General features: G+C 35.0%; 1 protein-coding gene across 33 annotated transcripts in view; it reads right to left on the bottom strand.

Moving 5' to 3' along the window:
• The window catches only part of TRDN (triadin), a 407,610-nt gene that overhangs the window by 86,636 nt on the left and 300,012 nt on the right, over nt 1-20,962 (bottom strand). For all 33 annotated transcript variants that reach the window (XR_001918516.1, XR_001918517.1, XR_001918515.1 and 30 more), the window contains one exon: nt 19,749-19,796. Coding sequence is in view for 28 of the 33 variants with exons in the window: in XM_018052961.1 (XP_017908450.1) it covers nt 19,749-19,796 (48 nt within the window). In the remaining 5 variants the exon portion in view is untranslated. Of the gene's footprint in view, nt 1-19,748; nt 19,797-20,962 lie in introns of those variants that run through there.

The following is a 20,962-nucleotide window of genomic DNA, read 5'->3' as shown; positions in this document are numbered from 1 at the left end:
AAAAAGCAAAATATTGTACCATGCACATTACAAGTTCTCCAGTAGAGCCAAATAGATAACAGAAAAAAAGATTAGTTCTCCTATTAAAACTGGGCAAGGTTTTTACTGAAAAGATGCCATTTGAGTTTAGATTCCTCAGTTGACTAGAATTTCACTGGTCAGAAAATAATAGTTTATCCGTGTGCAGGATATAAGTCAGATTTTTTAAAAGCTGAAGATCATGTAAAAAAAGGATTCCAGGAATTCTTGATTCATAGAAGGATAACTACCATCAATTGTGATATGGAACATAGGGAACAGAGTTCTTTCGAGGAAGACATTATCTTTGTCTTGAAGATATTTTTTTCGTGTGTCAACAAGATACCCAAAAATGATATGTTGCAGGGAAAAGCCAATTTTGACTCTATGTTGGAACTGTTTTTTTGACTTGTTTTTCTTGGTTTTTGTTATTATAAACATACATAATGGCCTGCTTCAGAGAATTCTGCCCTTTTGCCTGACTAACAGTGCCTTTGTTCAGGACCCTGTCCACCTGTGGATGGCAGGGAAGAAGAAATGAACAAATCCCTTGCCTGAGGCTTGCCATTCTAGGAGATGTTTGCAAGATTAATAGCCTTCTTACTTTGTTTCCTCACCTCCCCCCCCACATTTGTTCTATAAAAGAACCTGGCATCCAGATCCTGATAAAGGTTAATTTGAGACATTAGTCTGGCATCTTCTCTGCCAGCAGACTTTACTAATAAAGTTGTATTCTTTGCCTCAACACCTCATCTCTTCTATTTATTGGCTTGTTGTGGTTGAGCAGAGCAAGCTTGGACTCAGTAACAGACATGTCTTGTAAGCAGTTGAAAAAATAAATGAAGTGCATATTTCATGCAAGTGTTGCAGAAGCAAAGCAGCTTAAAGTCTCATTCATAAATGGAAACTATTAATATAATTGGTAACAAAAATTTTTTTAAAGGCTCCAAGGAAATCTTGTTTGCTTTTGTCACATAGATAAACTTGACTTAGTGAAAAACTAGGTATATAAGAGCAAAGTAAACCAGAAAGTTGAACTGTTTTCTTAATCATATGCGATTAAAAGGAAAAGTGATGTCCTGTGTTACTTTTTACCTGCATGTTTTAAATCCAATCTCACATAATTGGCCTGTATTGACATCAATTCACATATTGGTAATAATAAGCTTAATTTTCAGTTCAGTTCAGTTGTTCAGTCATGTCCGACTCTTTGTGACCCCCTGAATTGCAGCACGCCAGGCCTCCCTGTACATCACCAACTCCTGGAGTTCATTCAAACTCACGTCCATCAAGTCGGTGATGCCATCCAGCCATCTCATCCTCTTTCGTCCCCTTCTCCTGCTGTCCCCAATCCCTCCCAGCATTAGAGTCTTTTCCAGTGAGTCAACTCTTCACATGAGGTAGCCAAAGTATTGGAGTTTCAGCTTTAGCATCAGTCCTTCCAAAGAACACCCAGGACTGATCTCCTTGAGGATGGACTGGTTGGATCTCCTTGCAGTCCAAGGGACTCTCAAGAGTCTTCTCCAACACCACAGTTCAAAAGCATCATTTCTTTGGTGCTCAGCTTTCTTCACAGTCCAACTCTCACATCCATACATGACCATTGGAAAACCATATCCTTGACTAGATGGACCTTTGTCGGCAAAGTAATGTCTCTGCTTTTTAATATGCTATCTAGGTTGGTCATAACTTTCCTTCCAAGGAAGCTTAATTTTACCAGTTATACTATTGCCAGATGTTTAAAAATGAATACCACACACAAAGTGTGATCAAAGTAGCTATAAATAGCAAGCTAAATTTAAAATATTATAATCTACTAGATAAAAACTATTAATCTAAAGAGAAAAATATTCAATTTCAAAAATTCAGGGATTTTTTTAAAATTTAGGTACCTGAATATATCTAATCAAGACAAATAAATAGAAAATAGCATTTACTTTTTCTTTTAACATTATCCTCTAAAAGATAAAATGTATATATAACAATGCTGTTTCTCTCTGCAAGATTTTTTAAAAAGGCTTGTGAAACAGGCACAACAAAAAATGGAAATAACGGACAATCATGTAATAAAAGAAATCAGCACTAGAATTCCTCCTCACATGTAACTGTCTTGAACATCAAATAATGTGCATAAAGGAGATGGCAATAATTAATAATATCTTTCATTTATGCTCAGTTGCTTCAGTCTTTTGGGACCCCATGGACTGCAGCACCCAGGCGCCTCTGTCCATGGGATTCTCCAGACAAGAATACTGGAGTGCGTTGCCACGTCCTTCTCCAGGGGATCTTCCCAACTCAGGGACTGAACTTATGTCTCTTAGATCTCCTGCATTGGCCGGCAGATTCTTTACCACTAGCACCACCTTTGATTTGGCTATTAATTATTATTCATTGTTCCAAATGATCAATACCAATTTTCTATTAGTGACATTAGGATATTAACAAACATATTTATGTAGAATTGTTGTGGCTTTATGTCAATGTCAAGTGCAGCTAAAAAGCAAAAAAGAAACTAAAATTGGTAGGTGTGAAAGATCCTAACAGAACTGCCAGGCAGTTCAGACTTCCTGGCTATGTGAGGAATCAAACTCAAAATTCTTAACCTTTCTTTCTCAGCTAGCACTACTAAAGGGCTCAATAATATCACTTAAAAAATTGTGTTTCTTTCCTCTTTTGAAAATATATAATTTGTCTGCTGATTTGAGATATTGTTTCATGAGCATCATGAATAAGATCAAGTATCCTTTTTTTTTCCTTCTGTTGGAAAGAATGGTTTTAAAGAACCATCTGGAGCACTCTGTCCTTATGTTCAACGATAGGTAATTCCTCAGATCATGACTATTAAAGTACATCACACCAAAATTATGTTAAATTGTTGCATAACATTTCTGTTGCTTCCTAAGGTGATCTTACCTTGTTTCTAGAATGATTCAATTGTGATCAATTGTATGACTTTTAAATATTTAATATGCAATGCCCTACATACATCTGTCATTGTTTTTTGTTCATCTGGACATAAAAGTGACAATCAGGGATATTTTAGAAAAGGTATTCTACAACATTTTATATCCTTTTCAAACTCTAAAATATATTTTATAAATAAATACAGAGAAAATAATTTTCAAGTTGTCTAAATGGTTTAACATTCTATGCTTATAATTCCCATGTGGAAAAATATATTTTGATGTTTTATGCAATATTAATTTTGAATGTTCCTGAAAAGATGTTGTCAGTATTTAATTTTACTCAGGACATTGTTCATTAACTTTTAATTAAGTATAACTTGATTAGGAAGCCATTTTTAATTTTGTTTTTGTCTTAATGATACATTTAATTATTTACCTTATTCTATAGGCTAGCTTCCTAGGGGACTCAGTGGTAAAGAACCTGCCTGTTAATGCAGGAGACACAAGAGATAAGGGTTGGATCCCTGCGTCAGGAAGATCCCCTGGAAGAGGAAAGGGCAGCCCACTCCAGTATTCTTGCCTGGAGAATCCCATGGACAGTGGAGCCTGGTGCGCTACAGTCCATGGGGTTGCAAAGAGTCAGACACGACTGAGCAACTAAACAGCAATTCTGTATATGCATCTCTGAAGAGCTTTCTTCAATTACTCAAGAACTGTCTGGTTCTAGGCAAGCTAGGCTGTGTCACCATGTTAAACCTGTCACATGAAGCATGGCATAGGAATTCAAAACAACAGATATAGAACTTATTTAATGTGTAGCTTGTGATCACCATGGCGACAGAAGTCTTGTCCAATGGACTAAGTATTCTAGCACTTTCGACAAACTCTTTCCTATAGTCATATAGTTCTTCAAATTACCTTAGCTGAGGGACTTCCTGAAGTCATCTAACTACTATTTTCCTTTGAGTGAATTCTGATCCAGCTTTACAATACACAGCTTTTAGGCTGTGTAGCTTTTTTTTTTATTTTTTAAATTTTAAAATCTTTAATTCTTACATGCGTTCCCAAACATGAACCCCCCTCCCACCTCCCTCCCCACAACATCTCTCTGGGTCATCCCCATGCACCAGCCCCAAGCATGCTGCACCCTACGTCAGACATGGACTGGCGATTCAATTCTTACATGACAGTATACATGTTAGAATTCCCATTCTACCAAATCATCCCACCCTCTCCCTCTCCCTCTGAGTCCAAAAGTCCGTTATACACATCTGTGTCTTTTTTCCTGTCTTGCATACAGGGTCGTCATTGCCATCTTCCTAAATTCCATATATATGTGTTAGTATACTGTATTGGTGTTTTTCTTTCTGGCTTACTTCACTCTGTATAATTGGCTCCAGTTTCATCCATCTCATCAGAACTGATTCAAATGAATTCTTTTTAACGGCTGAGTAATACTCCATTGTGTATATGTACCACAGCTTTCTTATCCATTCATCTGCTGATGGACATCTAGGTTGTTTCCATGTCCTGGCTATTATAAACAGTGCTGCGATGAACATTGGGGTACATGTGTCTCTTTCAATTCTGTGTAGCTTTGCTCTAAGAGAATACTAATCAGAATTCTGGAGTGTGCCTCAGTGGGGTACATTTTACTTTATTTATGATCAGCTCTTTGAGGAAGAATAGTAATATGCAATTACTTAAAAAATAAAATAAGCACTCCTTTATATTTTGGGAGCTGAGGTAAACTGGCACACCCTAGGAATATAACTCTGAGCACTAAAGAATTTGTTTTTCAAAGAAAACTTTATTAGCAATGAATTTTTCTCAGGTAATCATATTCAACTTAAGATGTCAAATTTCTCATGATTCTTTCAAGAAGAAAATCTTTGTTAAAAGATTAATTTCCTTAAGGGCAGACAAAGTTAGGTCTTGGTCATTCGTATATTCACATATGATGATGTTGTTTCCTATGGTTAGACATTTTTACATAAAATCTTGCTATGATTGGAATGTTTGTTTCATCCTGAAATTGATATGCTGAGGCCTAATACTCGATGCAACACCATTTGGAGGTGGGGCCTTTGGGAGGTGATTACGTCATGACAGTGCAGCCCTCATGAAAGGGATTAGTGCCCTTTCTTATAAGAAGAGACATAAAAAAGATGACCTCTCTCTTCAATCTCTCTCCCTCTCTCTCTCTCTCTCTCTCTGCACTATAGCAGGATATAATAAGACGTTTGTCTGCAAACCAGGAAGAGCCACTTTATCAGGACCCAAATTGGTGGGCACCTGACCTTGGACATCCTAGCCTCCAGAAATGTGACAAATAAATTTCTGCTGTTTAAACCACCTAGTCTATAATATTTTGTGAGAGCAGCCAGAGCTGACTGAGACACATCTCTCACTCCTCATCCATTCCAGGGAGGTAGATATTACCTAGATTTTATAGATACGATAGTAGGATCTAAGAGAGATAAATAACTTGTCCGATATCACAACTACTAAATGGCAGTGGGAAATTTGAACCCAGACCATCAGGATAAAAATTACAGCTAAACTACTACAGTAGGTGCCGGGAGCACAGTGGAACATAAATTCGATAGCACCACAGACGGCTCCTAGCAGTGAAGAGTGAGCATACTTGCACCACCACCTCACAGCAACGTTCTTCATAACTGCCAGTCTGTCAGAGCTTTCAAAATTCTTTTCCTAAAGCAGAGGCCATGTCATTCGGCACATGCTAGGAAGTCAGTAACTATTTGTTGACTAAATTAGCCAAATTTATGCTGACCACATTTTATCAGAAAATTTACTCTTGAATCTTTACACAAAAGCCTAATAATCATATAATCATCTTTCATGGTTAGTAATTTCCCAGCTTTGCAGTCCCAAGATGGCTATGTTATCAAAATAAAATGAAATCACTAATACTTGACAATATTCATGGATAAAAGTAAAAAATTATATATATTTCAACTCTACTCCATGTAGCAATTTGCTTTTTTTTAACCTAAGAAATTTTGAATGGGGAATTTCCAGTGTTTAATAACCTCACACACCTATATTTATATACTTAATTTCAATTAACTTGCTGCAAAAATCACTAATAATCTCTTTGTTTTAAATGTAACATATTTTAATACTTTCTATGACAATTATAATATTGTATATAATTCTACATTGTCTTTGAAATTCTTTCTCGATTAGAAATCTGCTACAAACACATTTATGTGGGATCTGAGAAATGTCTCCTTGTCGACTGTATTTAAAAATGAAACTTGTTTCATAAGGAGATATATATATATATATATATAATTTGAAGAAATATAACTGACTATAAGAAAAATATTAACTTAAAATTACTAATATAATAAAATGAATAGGATTTTGAAATAAACCCTTCTGCTATTCAGTATGAAACGTAAAAATATAGTACTGTGAAATTCACTAAGTGGATACATTCTGTGAGATTTGCATACATTTTTTAGCAGCATTCCTGGTCTTTGATTTATTTATTCATTAAGTTTTGGCTGTGCTGGGTCTTCATTGCGATGCATGGCCTCTTCACTGCTGTATGCAACTCTCTCTATTTGTCATGTGTTGGGGCTCCTCACTGGTTGCAGAGCACAGCCTTCTTACTGTGGTGGCTTCTTTTGTTGTAGAGCACAAGCTCTAGGCACGCAGGCTCAGTGGCTGTGGAGAATGGGTGCAGCTGACCCGTGGTATGCGGGATCTTAGTTCCCAGATGAGGGATTGAACTCACGTCCCCTGCATTGGCAGGCAGACCCTCAACCACTGGGTCACTGGGGAAGTTCCTCCATACAATCTTTTAAATTAATGAACCATAATAATTTTTAGAGCAGATTAATGTTTACAATAAATTGAATAAAAGTTCAGAGAGTTCCCACATCCTCTAATATAAACGACCTTTTCTATCATCAAATCCCTAACTAATACTATACAGTTGTTACCATTGATACATCATTATCAACATAGATACATCATTATCAACCAAAGTCCACAGCTTACACTGGGGTTCATTCTTGGTTTTGTTAATTATATGGATTTTGAAAAATGTATGACATATATATACCATAATTGTATGATATAAAATAGCTTTGCTGCCTGAAAATCCCTTCTGCACTGCCTCTTCATCCCTCGCTCTTCCTAAACCCTTGGTGACCACTGAACTTTTTACTAGCCCCATAGTTTTGCCTTTTCCAAAAAGTCATGTAGTTGCAGTTATATAATATGCAGACTTTTCAGATTGGCTTCTTTCACTTAGAAATAGAATTTAATGTCCCTCAATGGCCTGATAGCTCACACATTTTTAACACTGGAGAAAATTCTTTTTTATGGACATAACAGAATTTATTTATCCACTCACCTATTGAAAAATACATTTGTTGGTTCCTAGCTTGCAGCCAGGCTGAAGCTGGAATATTTGTGTACATGTTTTCAACTTATTTGGGTAAACACCAAGAGCATGACTTGCTGGATCATGTGATCGGAGTATATTTACTTGTAAAAAAAAACACCAAACTAATTTCCAACGTGTCTGTACCATTTTGCATTTCCTCCAGCAAAGCATGAGAGCTCCTGCTGCTCCACATTCTCTCCAATATTTGATGTTTCAATGTTTTGGATTTTAGCCACGGAAAGTCCCATGGAAGGAGGAGCGTAGTGGGCTGCAGTCCATGGGGTCGCAAAGAGTCGGACACAACTGAGCGACTTCCCTTTCACTTTTCACTTTCATGCATTGGAGAAGGAAATGGCAACCCACTCCAGTGTTCTTGCCTGGAGAATCCCAGGGATGGGGGAGCCTGGTGGGCTGCCATCTATGGGGTCACACAGAGTCGGACACAACTGAAGTGACTTAGCAGCAGTAGCAGCAGCAATAGGTATATAGTGGTATCTCATTGTTTTAATTTGCAATTTTCTAATGATGTGTGACATTGAGCATCTGTTCATATGTTGATTTTCCATCTGTATATCTTCTCTGATGAGGTATCTGTTCAGACCCTTTCCCAGTTTTTAGAATGGATTGCTCATTTTCTTGTTGTTGAGTTTTAAGAGTTCTTTGTGTATTTTGGATGATAGTCCTTCACCAGATATTATTTCACAAATATTTCCTCTTATTCTGTGTTTTATTCTTTAAATATTCTTGACACTATGCTTTGCAGAGCATATTTAATTTTAATAATGTCCAACATATCAACTTTTCATTTATGGGTTGTGTCTTTTGTGTTGTATCTAAAAAGTAATCTCCAAACCCAAGATAACCTAGATTCTCTCTTATGTTATCTTCTAGGAGTTTATAGTTTTACATTTTATATTTAGGTCTATGATCCACTTTGAACTAATATTTTGATAAGGATGTAGAATTCTTACCTAGATTCTTTCTTTTTTTTTTGCTTGTGAATGTTCACTTATTCTAGTATGGCTTGCTGAGAAGACTATCCTTTCTCCATTCAATTGTTTTTGCTTCTTTGTCAAAGACCAGTTGACTGTATTTTTTGTGAGTTTATTTCTGGGTTATCCATTTTGTTCCATCAATCTGTTTGTTGATTCTTTCACCAATATCACACTGTTGACTACTGTAGCTTTATAACAAGTCCTGAAGTCCAGTAGTCCTAAGATTTTGTTCTTTTCCTTTGATGTTGTCTTGGCTATTTTGGGTCATTTTTTTTTTTTCTGTATAAACTTTAGAATCAGTTTGTTGATATTCACAATATCAGTTTGTCAATACCACTGAGATTCTATCATGATTGCATAGAATCTATAAAGTTGGGGAGAACTGACATGCTAACAATTTGGAGCCTGCCTACTCACGAACATACAATAGATTATATCTTAGATTTATATCTAAGTCTTTCCTTTTTTGGTGCTAATGTAAATAGTCTTGCATTTTTTATTTTATTCATTCCAATTATCATTGCTGAAACATAGTGCAGCTTACTTTTACATATTAACCTTGTGTCCTGCAACCTTGCTATAATCACTGATTAGTTCTAGGAGGTTTTTCTTGATTCTTTATAATTTTCTAAATAGATGACCATATCATATACAAAGACAGTTTTATTTCTTTCTTTCCAATGGGTATGTCTTTTCTTCCTTGTCTTGTCTTATTCATTAACTAATACTTCCAGTACAATGTTGAACAAGTGTGCTGAGGGGGCATCCTTGCCTTCTTTCTTTATCTTAGTGGGTAAGCTTTTTGTGACTCAACATTAAATATGAGGTTATGAGTAGGTTTAATTGTAGATATTCTTTATCAAGTTGAGGAAGTTTTTCTTTATTCCTAGTTTGCTGAGAGATTTTACCATAAATAGTTGTTGGATTTTGTCAAATGATTTTCTGTTATCTATTGAGTTTCTTTCTTGTTTATCTTATTGATGTGTGAATTATATCAGTTCAGTTCAGTTCAGTTCAGTTGCTCAGTCGTGTCTGACTCTTTGTGACCCCATGAATTGCAGCACGCCAGGCCTGCCTATCCATCACCAATTCCCAGAGTTCACCCAAACTCATGTCCATTGAGTCGGTGATGCCATCCAGCCATCTCATCCTCTGTTGTCCCCTTCAATCTATCTTCAAATGTTAAACCAGTTTTGCTTACCTAGAGTGAGTCCCACTTGGTCATGGGGTATAATTCTTTTTATGCACTGTTAATTTGACTTGGTAATGTTTTCGAATTCCATTAAATTTTTTTAGAAATCTTTAATAATACTTTAAATTTTGTACTGTATGTGTGCATGTAAAAGAATTTGACTCTCAAAAGGGCTTTGGTTGGAGTAAAAAACAACAAGAAACTTTGCAGAACAAGAAACCCAAGTATAAGTTTCTACACTTTGGAACAACAGAATTCATTTTGGTATTTCAAAAAGGTAAACTTGATCTAGTCAATGAATATTTATTCAGTGTCTCTTTTGGATTCTGAATTGGGAAAACAAGATGGTTGCCTGGAGTTCAGTCCATGCTGGAAGAACTTCATGTAGACAGATTAAGTAGAATGATGGAGACACATACACACATACAGAGTTCCGAGCTCACAGCAGGACAGACAAACTGATGCAATAAGAAAAGACTTCACAAAAGTACTGGCATCTATGGTCAACTATGAAATTGCATATAAAATCTGTTATCAAAGAAGAGTTGGAAAGACCTTTCCAAGACAAGGAACAACATAAGAAAACAATGTAGTGTGAAGATTCGGGTGGCGTGATTGGTGGGTGTACAAAATGAGTGAGAAGCATATGAGCAAAGGCTAGAAGTCACACTGAGGGTCGGTAGTAAGGAAATCTTCAATACCTTGCTAGAGAATTTGAATTTATATCCTTCCAGTGATGAGGACGTATGGATGTGAGAGTTGGTCTATAAGGAAAGCTGAGCACTGAAGAATTGATGCTTTTGAACTGTGGTGTTGGAGAAGACTCTTGAAAGTCCCTTGGACTGCAAGGAGATCCAACCAGTCCATTCTAAAGGAGAACAGTCCTGGGTGTTCATTGGAAGGACTGATGTTGAAGCTGAAACTCCAATATTTTCACCACTTGATCTGAAGAGCTGACTCATTTAAAAAGACCCTGATGCTGGGAAAGATTGAGGGCAGGAGGAGAAGGGGACCACAGAGGTGAGATGGTTGGATGGCATCACCGACTCAATGGACATGAGTTTGGGTAAACTCTGGGAGTTGGTGATGGACAGGGAAGCCTGGCGTGCTGCGGTTCATGGGGTTACAAAGAGTCAGACACTACTGAGTGACTGAACTGAACTGAACTGAGTGATGAGGAGTCTTTAAAACTCTTAAGTCGAAACATTTTTTTCTGTTATTGTATCAATGCAAATAAAGTTTTGCTCATAAGAGAATATGATACGTACTGAACTGACTGGCAATACTTAGAAAGTCATTTTTTTTGGAAATAGTCCAAACCAATAGTGAAGCCACAATTCACCGACAGTTGTGTTACCTACATTCTCTTCTCTCTTTAGACAATATCTTCTTCTGTTTCATTTTTTATAGATTATTTTGTGTGAGTGTGTTATGGGCAGAATTTCTGCCTTCTCTGCATCATTATCACTGATTCTTATGGTTAAATTAATATTTAGAGAATCTTCATGTCATTTCACTGGACATTCAATGGCATGCTTTGCTCCAGAGATGTACTTTTTGAAACTTAAGTAAAACTGAAGTGTTCATTTTAAAATTCAAGTGAAGTAAATACTTCAAATATTAGGATTCTATTTAGTAGATTTATATAATATACAGAAATATTTTCATGTTAGAATCTGAACATGATTTTCCTGTTTGTATATGTGCACAGATTGTACTTGCAATCAGAAAAATAAGTTTATTCTTCAGCATTTGGGACAAAGTGGAAATGTTTCATGCATGGGAGACATTTCTTACAAATGAGAATCAGACAATATTAAGACTGGAAAAGTCTGTACAAAATGCTTAGTAAAATTATCTCAGCTTGTAAAGGAGGCTTTCAAGCAAGTAACCAGCCTAATGTTACAGAATAAATTTTTTGGTGTTTTATAAAGGATAGACCAAGCCTTAAGTTTTATTTTGAGATAACTGTATACTGTATTATTAAGGCAATTAGTATTTCTAATCATTACTAGGTTTTAACAGCTCTTTCTTTTCAAGCACCAACAAGACAAGTGCTAACTCCAAGCTAAGAATCGATGACCATGATTTTTATTGCCAAGACTTTAAACGAGGCTATAGATGTTTTTTATGAGTTACCTGACCTAGTAGCTCTTTCTGATACAAAATCAAATGAAATGAAACCCTGAATTTGAAAGTCAAAATGATGAAAAAAATTTGAGTTATATTTTGCCATTTCATAATTCCAAAGGAGTATCTGCACTGAATTTTCAGGTTTTAAAAACTGCTTTTTCTTTAACATATAATATATCATCATTCTACAAAATACTGGGACAGTAATACAGTCAATAAAGTGCAACCAAATTTTATGTAGAATGGTGAAAATTTTTCATGTTTATTCCTGAAATTAGTTGATCTATAATGTGTACTTTACAATTAGAAGAAAGTAACAATGCATTTTTATGCAGAGCAAATGATTTCAGATAAAATCTGCAACTTTATTTTTAGAGTATTTTAGCCTAATTTTTTTACCTTAAACTCCATTAATTTATTACAGGATATGACATACCAATTGATTTTAAGTAGTTTTATTCAAGATAGTGTATAGTATATGCCTACTTTTTTTCCTTGAATTGGCTTTTGGTAGAAAATGAAATTATACATAAAAGAAAAAATTCAATAAAGAAGGGGTAAAAACAATCTCTGTTCTGGCTACTTAGGTTTGTAGCATAGCAGCTTATAATATACTTTCTATTAAAAATCCCTAAAGGAAGAGAACAAACTCATAGGTTGTTTCAGGAAAAAAGTAGGAGTGAAAGCAAACATCAATAGAAAAGAGAGATAAAATTAGCAGCTTAATATTCTTGAGCTTGTGAGGAGGTATTTTCTTGGTATGTTATAAGGTAAACACTACAAAGCATTTCCTCAGTTTTTTATACACTCTAGTGCAGAGAGTTGGACTGTGAAGAAAGCTGAGCACTGAAGAATTGATGCTTTTGAACTGTGGTGTTGGAGAAGACTCTTGAGAGTCCCTTGGACTGCAAGGAGATCCAACCAGTCCATTCTAAAGGAGATCAGTCCTGGGTGTTCATTGGAAGAACTGATGCTGAAGCTGAAACTCCAATACTTTGGCTACCTGATGCAAAGAGTTGACTCATTGGAAAAGAGTCTGATGCTGGGAGGGACTGGGGGCAGGAGGAGAAGGGGATGACAGAGGATGAGATGGCTGGATGGCATCACCAACTCGATGGACATGAGTTTGAGTGAACTCTGGGAGTTGGTGATGGACAGGGAGGCCTGGCGTGCTGTGATTCATGGGGTCGTAAAGAGTTGGACACGACTGAGCGACTGAACCGAACTGTACTGAGTGCAGAATAGCAAAGGAACAAACAAAAGTCAATTTTTGTCTCTGGAGAACAAAACTGTAATCTTCAAATATCTATACCAAATAATTAAGAATAGATTTTACTGACCAAATCCTGGGGCTATTGATCAAAATTCTCCACGAGTAAAAAAGATTTGTAAGAGAATTTTTATTATAAGAGGATGAGAATTATCTTTTACAGATTTATGGATTTCCTAAAGAACCATAAACTTAATATTAAGATGAAGATGATGATCAAAAATATGCACTTTAAATTGCTTTAAAATTGTTAAATTACATTAAAAGTATTGCCAAAAGAAATCTGAAATGCATTGCCATTAAATTCAGAAAGCATATGACAACTTTTCTTCATATTTCAATTTGATTTGACTGGGCTTTAGAAATGGTATATAACTACATTCCATTTGTTTACACAAAGATTGTTAGATCTTAAATCAAGACAAAGTTCCATAATTATAAGACAGATGTACTAACAGTATATGCTTGATATAAAAAGTTTGTTGTTTTTAGGAGCCTAAAAGATGGATACAGTTTCCATTAGGAAAGTACTTTGATGAATAATGGAAGGGGTAAAGTATAGACAGAGTCTTCCAGACCAGAGGTTGAACCCTGGTCTCCTGCATTGCGGGTAGACGCTTTACAGTCTGAGCCAGCAGGGAAGCCACCACAGACAGCGGAGGACACATTATCCCTGGATACACTGTCTGTTCTGGTAATGTCAGGTGACTTAATTTGGCTTATCTAACAGCTAGTTCCTCTGAGTCCAGAGTTAGAAAGGTAAGCTGGTGGTAAAAGCGGTAATCCTAGTAATAAAGTGCATGGAGAGATTCTTGGGATAATCTTACAGTGTTAGTGTGCTTCTCCATGAAACGCCCACAGTCTCTAAGCAAAGGAATGAAAAAGATAGGCACCTAGGTCACATCAGGCAGAGGAGTGGCTCATTTTCATAGCCAAAAAGCAGAAACTGGAATGTGGACATTACACTATATCTCTCTGTGTGACTTTAACTTGACTACAGAATATCCTAAGGCTTCCCTGGTGGCTCAGTGGTAAAGAATCTGCCAGCCAATGGAGGAAACGTGGGTTCAATCTCAGGGTTGGGAAGATTCCCTGGAGTAGGAAATGGTAACCCACTTCAGTATTCTTTCCTGGGAAAAGTCCATGGACAGAGGAGCCTGGCAGGCTACAGTCCATGGGTGGGGCAAGGAGTCAGACATGACTGAGCAACTAAACAACAACAAAAATGGTGAAAAAGAAGGGATGAGAAAGGAATTGCCATTCATGAGGTCAAACGACTGTGAGAACATTCTAAAAGTATTAAAACAAGAGTAAGAAATGGTGAAATATGTGAGCAAATGAGACAGTGGAAAATTGAAAAAAATTCTGTTGAAAATATACGAAATATGTAAGCAAGCAGAGTACGCTCACTTGTACAGATGATTCATGAGCTCTGTGTATAGACCATCTTTTCCCCGAAGCCCACTCCATACTCCTCACACCCATTCCCAGCGCCTAGTCTGTTGTGGGCGCTCAATAAATATTAAACAACCAAAGCACAAACTAATGTCAAAAGTTTGAAATTCACAGGAATCAATAGTGTTATTATTATCATTTAACATTTATTGAGGGTCAACAGCATTACTTAGTCCACATGTGAAAATAGGTTATTTTATAACACACATTAAGCAAATAATTAAATACAATATGTATCAACTACACTTTCAGTTTTACTCCATTGATCTTAAATGTAAAATTGTTTGGTTTTTTAATAATGTTGATACATCATGAATTATAAACATTTATTATTTAAATAAATAAGTTTCTCTCAGAGAAATCACTACTGTTAGATATTATTAACATTCACTTGAAAGTACGGGATCAATCTACAACAAATAGATATCACAGGTTCTAAACAGACCAATTCATTTACAAAGAATAGAAGAGAATCTGAAAAGTGTCTGAGGACAGTGACAAATACACAAAGCATGTAAATGGCAATTGGGTTTCACTTGCTTCCGCGACAATTTAAAACACTAATACAATGATGTGGGATACCACTGTTTACAAAATAGCAAAAAGCCAAAGAAAGACAAAAACTCAAGTGGACACAAATTACTATACTTACAAATTTAGAATATTTCTTCATTTTAAGCAAAACACATTTTTTATTACAGGAAATGAACTGCATTTGATGTATTTATGATCCACATTCTCTAATTTTACCCTTAATAAAATTACTGTTTTCAAACTTATTCTTGGTGGTTAATAGGCACTCAAATTCTATTTAATCATTTTTCATGAATATTTTTGTCATGTTTGTACTTAAGTAGATTTTGAAGTGATTTTTAATTGTTAAGAGGATGGAAAACTATACTGAATATTTCCGTAATGAAATTTTCAGCTTAATTTTGGGATACTAAATTTTCCAAGTTTATAAAGTATGTTTTCCCTTAACATTTGAGACTTAGAATCTTAGAAATAAGTCTTTCTAGACTAGCCTTCTCCTAGAGATTTTATATTCTGATATAAGGGACATACTACTTGAAAACTTCAGTGTATATAAGTTTTTTTATAATTCAAAGGAGTGGAAGATCAGATAAATCAGCTCTATAATTGTAAAACCATGAAAAATAAGGACAAGGCCTAACGTTGCTATGTTTACACTTATACCTCACCGGGCAATTACTAAATTTTCTCTTTCTTTTTAAGTTTTTTTAAAATTCACAATACAGAAGGTACAATTGCTAAAATGTAAGTTATTAAAAATTTTTATCCATATGATGATTCACCACAAGCAGTTTTGTTACGTAAGAATACCTTCTACAAAGACCATAATAATGGTGTAATTAATGATCAATTAATATTTAGCTGGGCTCCCAGGAGGTGCTAGTGGTTAAGACTCTCCCTACCAATGCAGGTAATGCAAGAGAGGAATGGCATCCCACTCCAGTATTCTTACCTGGAAAATTCCATGGACAGAGGAGCCTGGTGGGCTACCATCCATGGGACTGCAAAGAGTCAGTCATGACAGCATAGCACAGCAGCAGCAGATTTAATTATTAATTTCACCTAGAGTTTTTACTCTAAGATGAGGGTAGTTGGATAAGTTAATCAGTTATCTTCTGTTTCTCAGATATTTGGTAACTTTTGCTTCAGAAATGACATGTGATTTACTAAAATATCATAATTGTACAGTATTAGAGATACAGATTATTGAAATCTACATCACCTAATATTCCTTTCTTCAGCAATTCCTCTATGTTTTATTCAACCCACAAGTATTTATTGAATACTTCCTACATGCCAGCACTGTGAGAGTCCCTTAGAACAAATTCTTAAAGAAAGCTTTAAGTGATATCATGCACAGGTATGAATGAAAGAAAAAGAAAGATGATATGTGAGTGATTTGATTTATTACTATTTTCTTCACCTTTTCACTGTTAGATTGAAATCACTTAGAAGGAAGAAAATTAGAAACAAGGAGATGCTGGGACTCCAATCTACCACTCATATCATTAAAGTTAATTGTCTTGATTGGTCTCCAGCCCTGCCCTGGTAAGTAAGACATCACTGAATGCTTCCTGAGAGTGACTGCTTTGATCTTCTGGATAGTAACAAGCAAATATTATCAAGGATTTTCTTCTGAGAGAAAGCAAGATTGAAAAAGAGAGAAGGAAATTGGAGTAGGGGGACAGGTCAATTTTGAAAAGTAATACCAAGGAGAAAAAAGTACACTAAATATGAGAAATTAAATATCAAACAATAAATAAATCAAGCGTAATGAAATGTGCATTAACCAAGCTTAATAAAATGAAATAAACCAAGCTTAACGAAATGAAATTATACTGAAGTGGTTTCCCTGGTGGCTCAGTGGTAAAGAATCCACCTGCAATGCAGGAGATGCAAGAGCCGCAGGTTCAATCCCTGGGTCAGGAAGTTCTGCTGGGGTAGGAAACGGCAGCCCACACCAGTATTCTTGCCTGGAAAATCCCATGGATAAAGGAGCCAGGCTGACTACAATCCACGGGGTCACAAAGAGTCGGACATGACTTAGTGACTAAATCACCAATGAAATGTGATGTATTCTTTCTAGATATAATATACAATAAATATAAAGACAAATCCTCATATAGTAGAGTGTGTTGCGATGTTCTATCTTTGGCATTCCTTGGCTCTCACTATAAGGACAGCAACATGTACTATGGAAAATATTTGTGTCCCCTGATGCTTCTAGGTAACTGCTTTCTAAACAAAGAGAAATTGCTAATGGTGTTTGTGGTGTGTGTGCATGTGTGTATCTTTAAAGTGGGGAGATTTATAAAGATTTTCTTAACACTCAAAATTCTGGTCTAGCCAAAGTACGATCTTTTTGAGAAGAACCACTGAAAACCATGTCATCCCTCAACGAACTACAGTTAAAATTAGAGGTATACTTTTAGACTTTTGCAAAAGTTAAATTAACTAAATTTCTAATTCTTACATAATATGAGGTTCTGTTTACTAAATTACGTTAATGTAAAATATTTTCACCTATCACTATATGAATTTTCCATAGCATGAAGTTTAGCTTAATCAATGCTTCCCTAGCAATCATAATGCAGAATAGGTCCAGAGGTTCAATATACACAATTTTACATAGATCAAAAAGTGTATTTGAAACCTATTGAGAATTATGAGTAAAAGTTTGTCCCTAGTAGGGTTTGTAAGTTCAAATTTAAATTAATGAAAATAACTCTTTATAAACCATTTAATTGTATTTCAATGCATTATGAACTAGTTTTAGATTACTTATACTTCTAAATATAACTAAAATCAGTTTAAAGAAGAGAACTACACAATAGTCAAACATCATCTCAGGAATAATTAGAATATTATGATGAAATCTGTAGAATGTAAGTGATTTATCCTCAGGTAAATTTCTTAATTTATTAAAATCACAAAATATATTTTTCATATAAATTATTTGTCTTAAATATACCATCACAAAAACATTCAAGTTATCCAAATACCCTATTTTTTATGATCTGTGTAGTTAAAAAATATGAAGCCATTGCTTTATAATATTTAAAACTGAAATGATTTACTAAATCAATATTAAAAAGTCATTGAAAAACTCATTTTTATATAAGCCAAGTGCATATAAAATAAAATGTATTTAGTAAAAGAGTTAAATATAAAATCATCCAAAGGAGTAAATTCACATCTCTAAAAGCCATTTCCAGTCTCTGAACTTTCTGAGGCAACATTATATAATTAATGACACTGACAACAACATGAAGGTAAAAAGAAATAAAACAATCTGTGTTGAAATCAGTTATACGTTAGGTATTATTATTAGTGTGGCCATTTTATATTCCAGTCAGTCTTCTCTTAATTTGCTGTGGTTATAAAAACAATTTTCAAATGCCATAAGATGAGCAGCCCATACCTTTATACCAGAGAGGAGAAAAACTACGAAGCTTAATGAAAGCAAAGTGATTTGATTCTCACTTATACGGAAGCGGATTTCATAAGAAAAAAGGGCTAGTAAATCCTAAATACTTAACTAGGAGTTTATATTTTTTTCATATCCTTTCACATGTATTTTGAACTCTACATCTTGTCAGACAGGCAGGTCAAGTATAATTAACCCTGTTTTTAAGAGAAGAAATTTAGGCTCAGAACCTTGTCAAAGTCAACAAGTTGAGACTGGGATCCATGCTCCTACACCTCAACTTTATATTTCAGAGACTAATGTATCCACCTCAAAAAGAGGCTGACAGAAACATTCAACTGAACTCTAAAAGCCCAGGTAATCTGCAGAAACCAAAATAAATTTGAAAACTTTTTCAATGTGATTTAATGTGATTTTTATTTTGAAAAGCCAAAGGAAATCAGTCCTTGACTAATTTTTTAAATTAGTCATTCCTTAACTTAGTTTACTTATCTGAAGTGTGAAGGTTTGAATGATTTTCTTAATATATTTATGTAAAAATATCTAAGTTTCTGATATTAGGAATTTGTCTCTAAGAGGAGAAATTATTTTCATTTTATTCTTGACAAAATTATGCTAGTTCTAACCTCATTTACCGATTATAATTAATAGTAAATATTATAATATTATAATGCATTAAAAGCCAAAGGATTGAGGGGACAACAATTAAAATTATCAGCAATGTGAACTCTAACAGAAGGCACAACATCACCTCAAATGCTTTTACTCTACTATGCTGCAGGATTTTCCTCAAGCATATTCTAGAGTGATGTATTTATTATATAGCTGCATAAGTAAAAAGAAAATGCATTATTTATAGCATTGTGATATATAACACTGAAATTTTAGACGTCTTGGGAGAATCAATTGCTGAAGTCGTAATGCAGACTCAAGCAATTTACTTGTATTGCTGGTTTTTCACTTTGTTTTAACATACTAGTTTTCAAGCTGTAGAAATTGTTCTTGCATAAACAGAATTGTGTCATCATTGTTCTTTAAACTATGATCAGTCAGGTGGTGTTAAAACCACATATCACACAGGAAAAAATGTCTATCAATTGGCCTGAAAATTTTCCTCATTCCCAACAATCTTCAGCATTTTTCTTGATGTAATTAAGCAGTTTGTGGAGCTTTCCTGTTGTGAACTTACACTCAGAGTTTAGTTATACAAAAGAATAAAAACCCAGATTGCCACCTCACATTCTCCCTGGCAGAGAGAAACACACAAGGACAGTGATAGAGAGCAATCGATTTAAAGGTTATTGTCGTCCGCCTGTCTGAATCCAGTGCTTTCCTCCTCACGTTGTTGTCTTTCTAAAGAAGATAATGTCAACCTCCTTCATTATTTTTTACCTTGCTCCACTGTCTTGGTTGTTTTCTCTTCCTTCTTTCCAGGTACAGCTGCAAAGCAGAGATAAGGTTTAAATAAAAGTTCCAATGGAAATGCTGCTTCTGCACAAAAAGGCATTTTGTAACTCATTCCATGCCAAAGATTTCTTCTAAACAGGCTATTTTAAAGCTTTTTCAATACTTCTCATTTCTCTATAATTCAACAGAAACCTACTATTATAAGTCTACTCTTAAAGAATTAGAGAAATAAAAATAATCCCTTGCCCTCTTCTTACTAGTTTTTACATAATGTTGCCCACCTTATTCTTTTACATGTTGCTTTGATAAACAAGCTCTGTGAAGAGTTCTGCTTGACAGGATTATGATTAACAGACTTACATTCCAGGTTATTACTGGAACCACTTGGCATCTTGAAAATGTCACCTAGGTGCTCCTTTAAATTCATGCTTAATATCACTTAATCAGCTCAAAGGACAGAGTAGTCATGCTTGAGATTTGCTTAAATATTAAATGAAGTCATCCCAAATCACAAGTAACCAAAAAAAAAAAAAAAATCACTTTGGCGCTGTTTGAGATGAACTACTGAGATTTTACTGCTGTTGGTGGAGCAGTAAAATTATCTGTTTACCTGTTTATACATCCAAGAAATATCGTTCAGACAAAGTCAATGTACTGAAATAACTGATTAAAGTAAGGATCTTCAGAGGACATTGGCAACTATTAGAAGAAGGATGAATGGGAAACTGAATATTGCCATCATACCCAAAAATACCCTCAAGAGCTGCACAGGGAAAACTGCAACTTTGAAGTGAAAATGTGATTGTCACCAACTTAACACACTGATGAAACTTAGAACCACTCATTCATAACGGGACACCCAGATATTCTGTGCTTCTAATGACATGCAGTATGATATACAACAGTTATCACCTCTGAAGTATCCTTGCCGAAGCATTCAAATGGAATCAAGTTAAGCCGAAGATTTAGTTTAATCAAATGTTGGCTATAAAGAACATATTAAAAATATTCTGAAGAAATAATTATAGAAAACCTAAAGTGTCTTCAGTGTAAATGATCATGATCTTTTCAAAAAGTTAATGATATTAACTAGAGCAAAAAAAGGGAAAAGTTTTATATAAAACTTGCTAAATTCACTCAGTTATAATAGTTCATCTGTAGATTCTTTAGAAATTTTCAAAAAAAATTTAAAAAGAACT

The sequence above is a fragment of the Capra hircus genome, chromosome 9 (assembly GCF_001704415.2).
Source record: "Capra hircus breed San Clemente chromosome 9, ASM170441v1, whole genome shotgun sequence".
NCBI lineage: Eukaryota > Metazoa > Chordata > Mammalia > Artiodactyla > Bovidae > Capra > Capra hircus.
The sequence above is the reverse complement of the archived record's forward strand: the minus strand, read 5'-3'. Positions and strand labels throughout refer to the sequence as shown.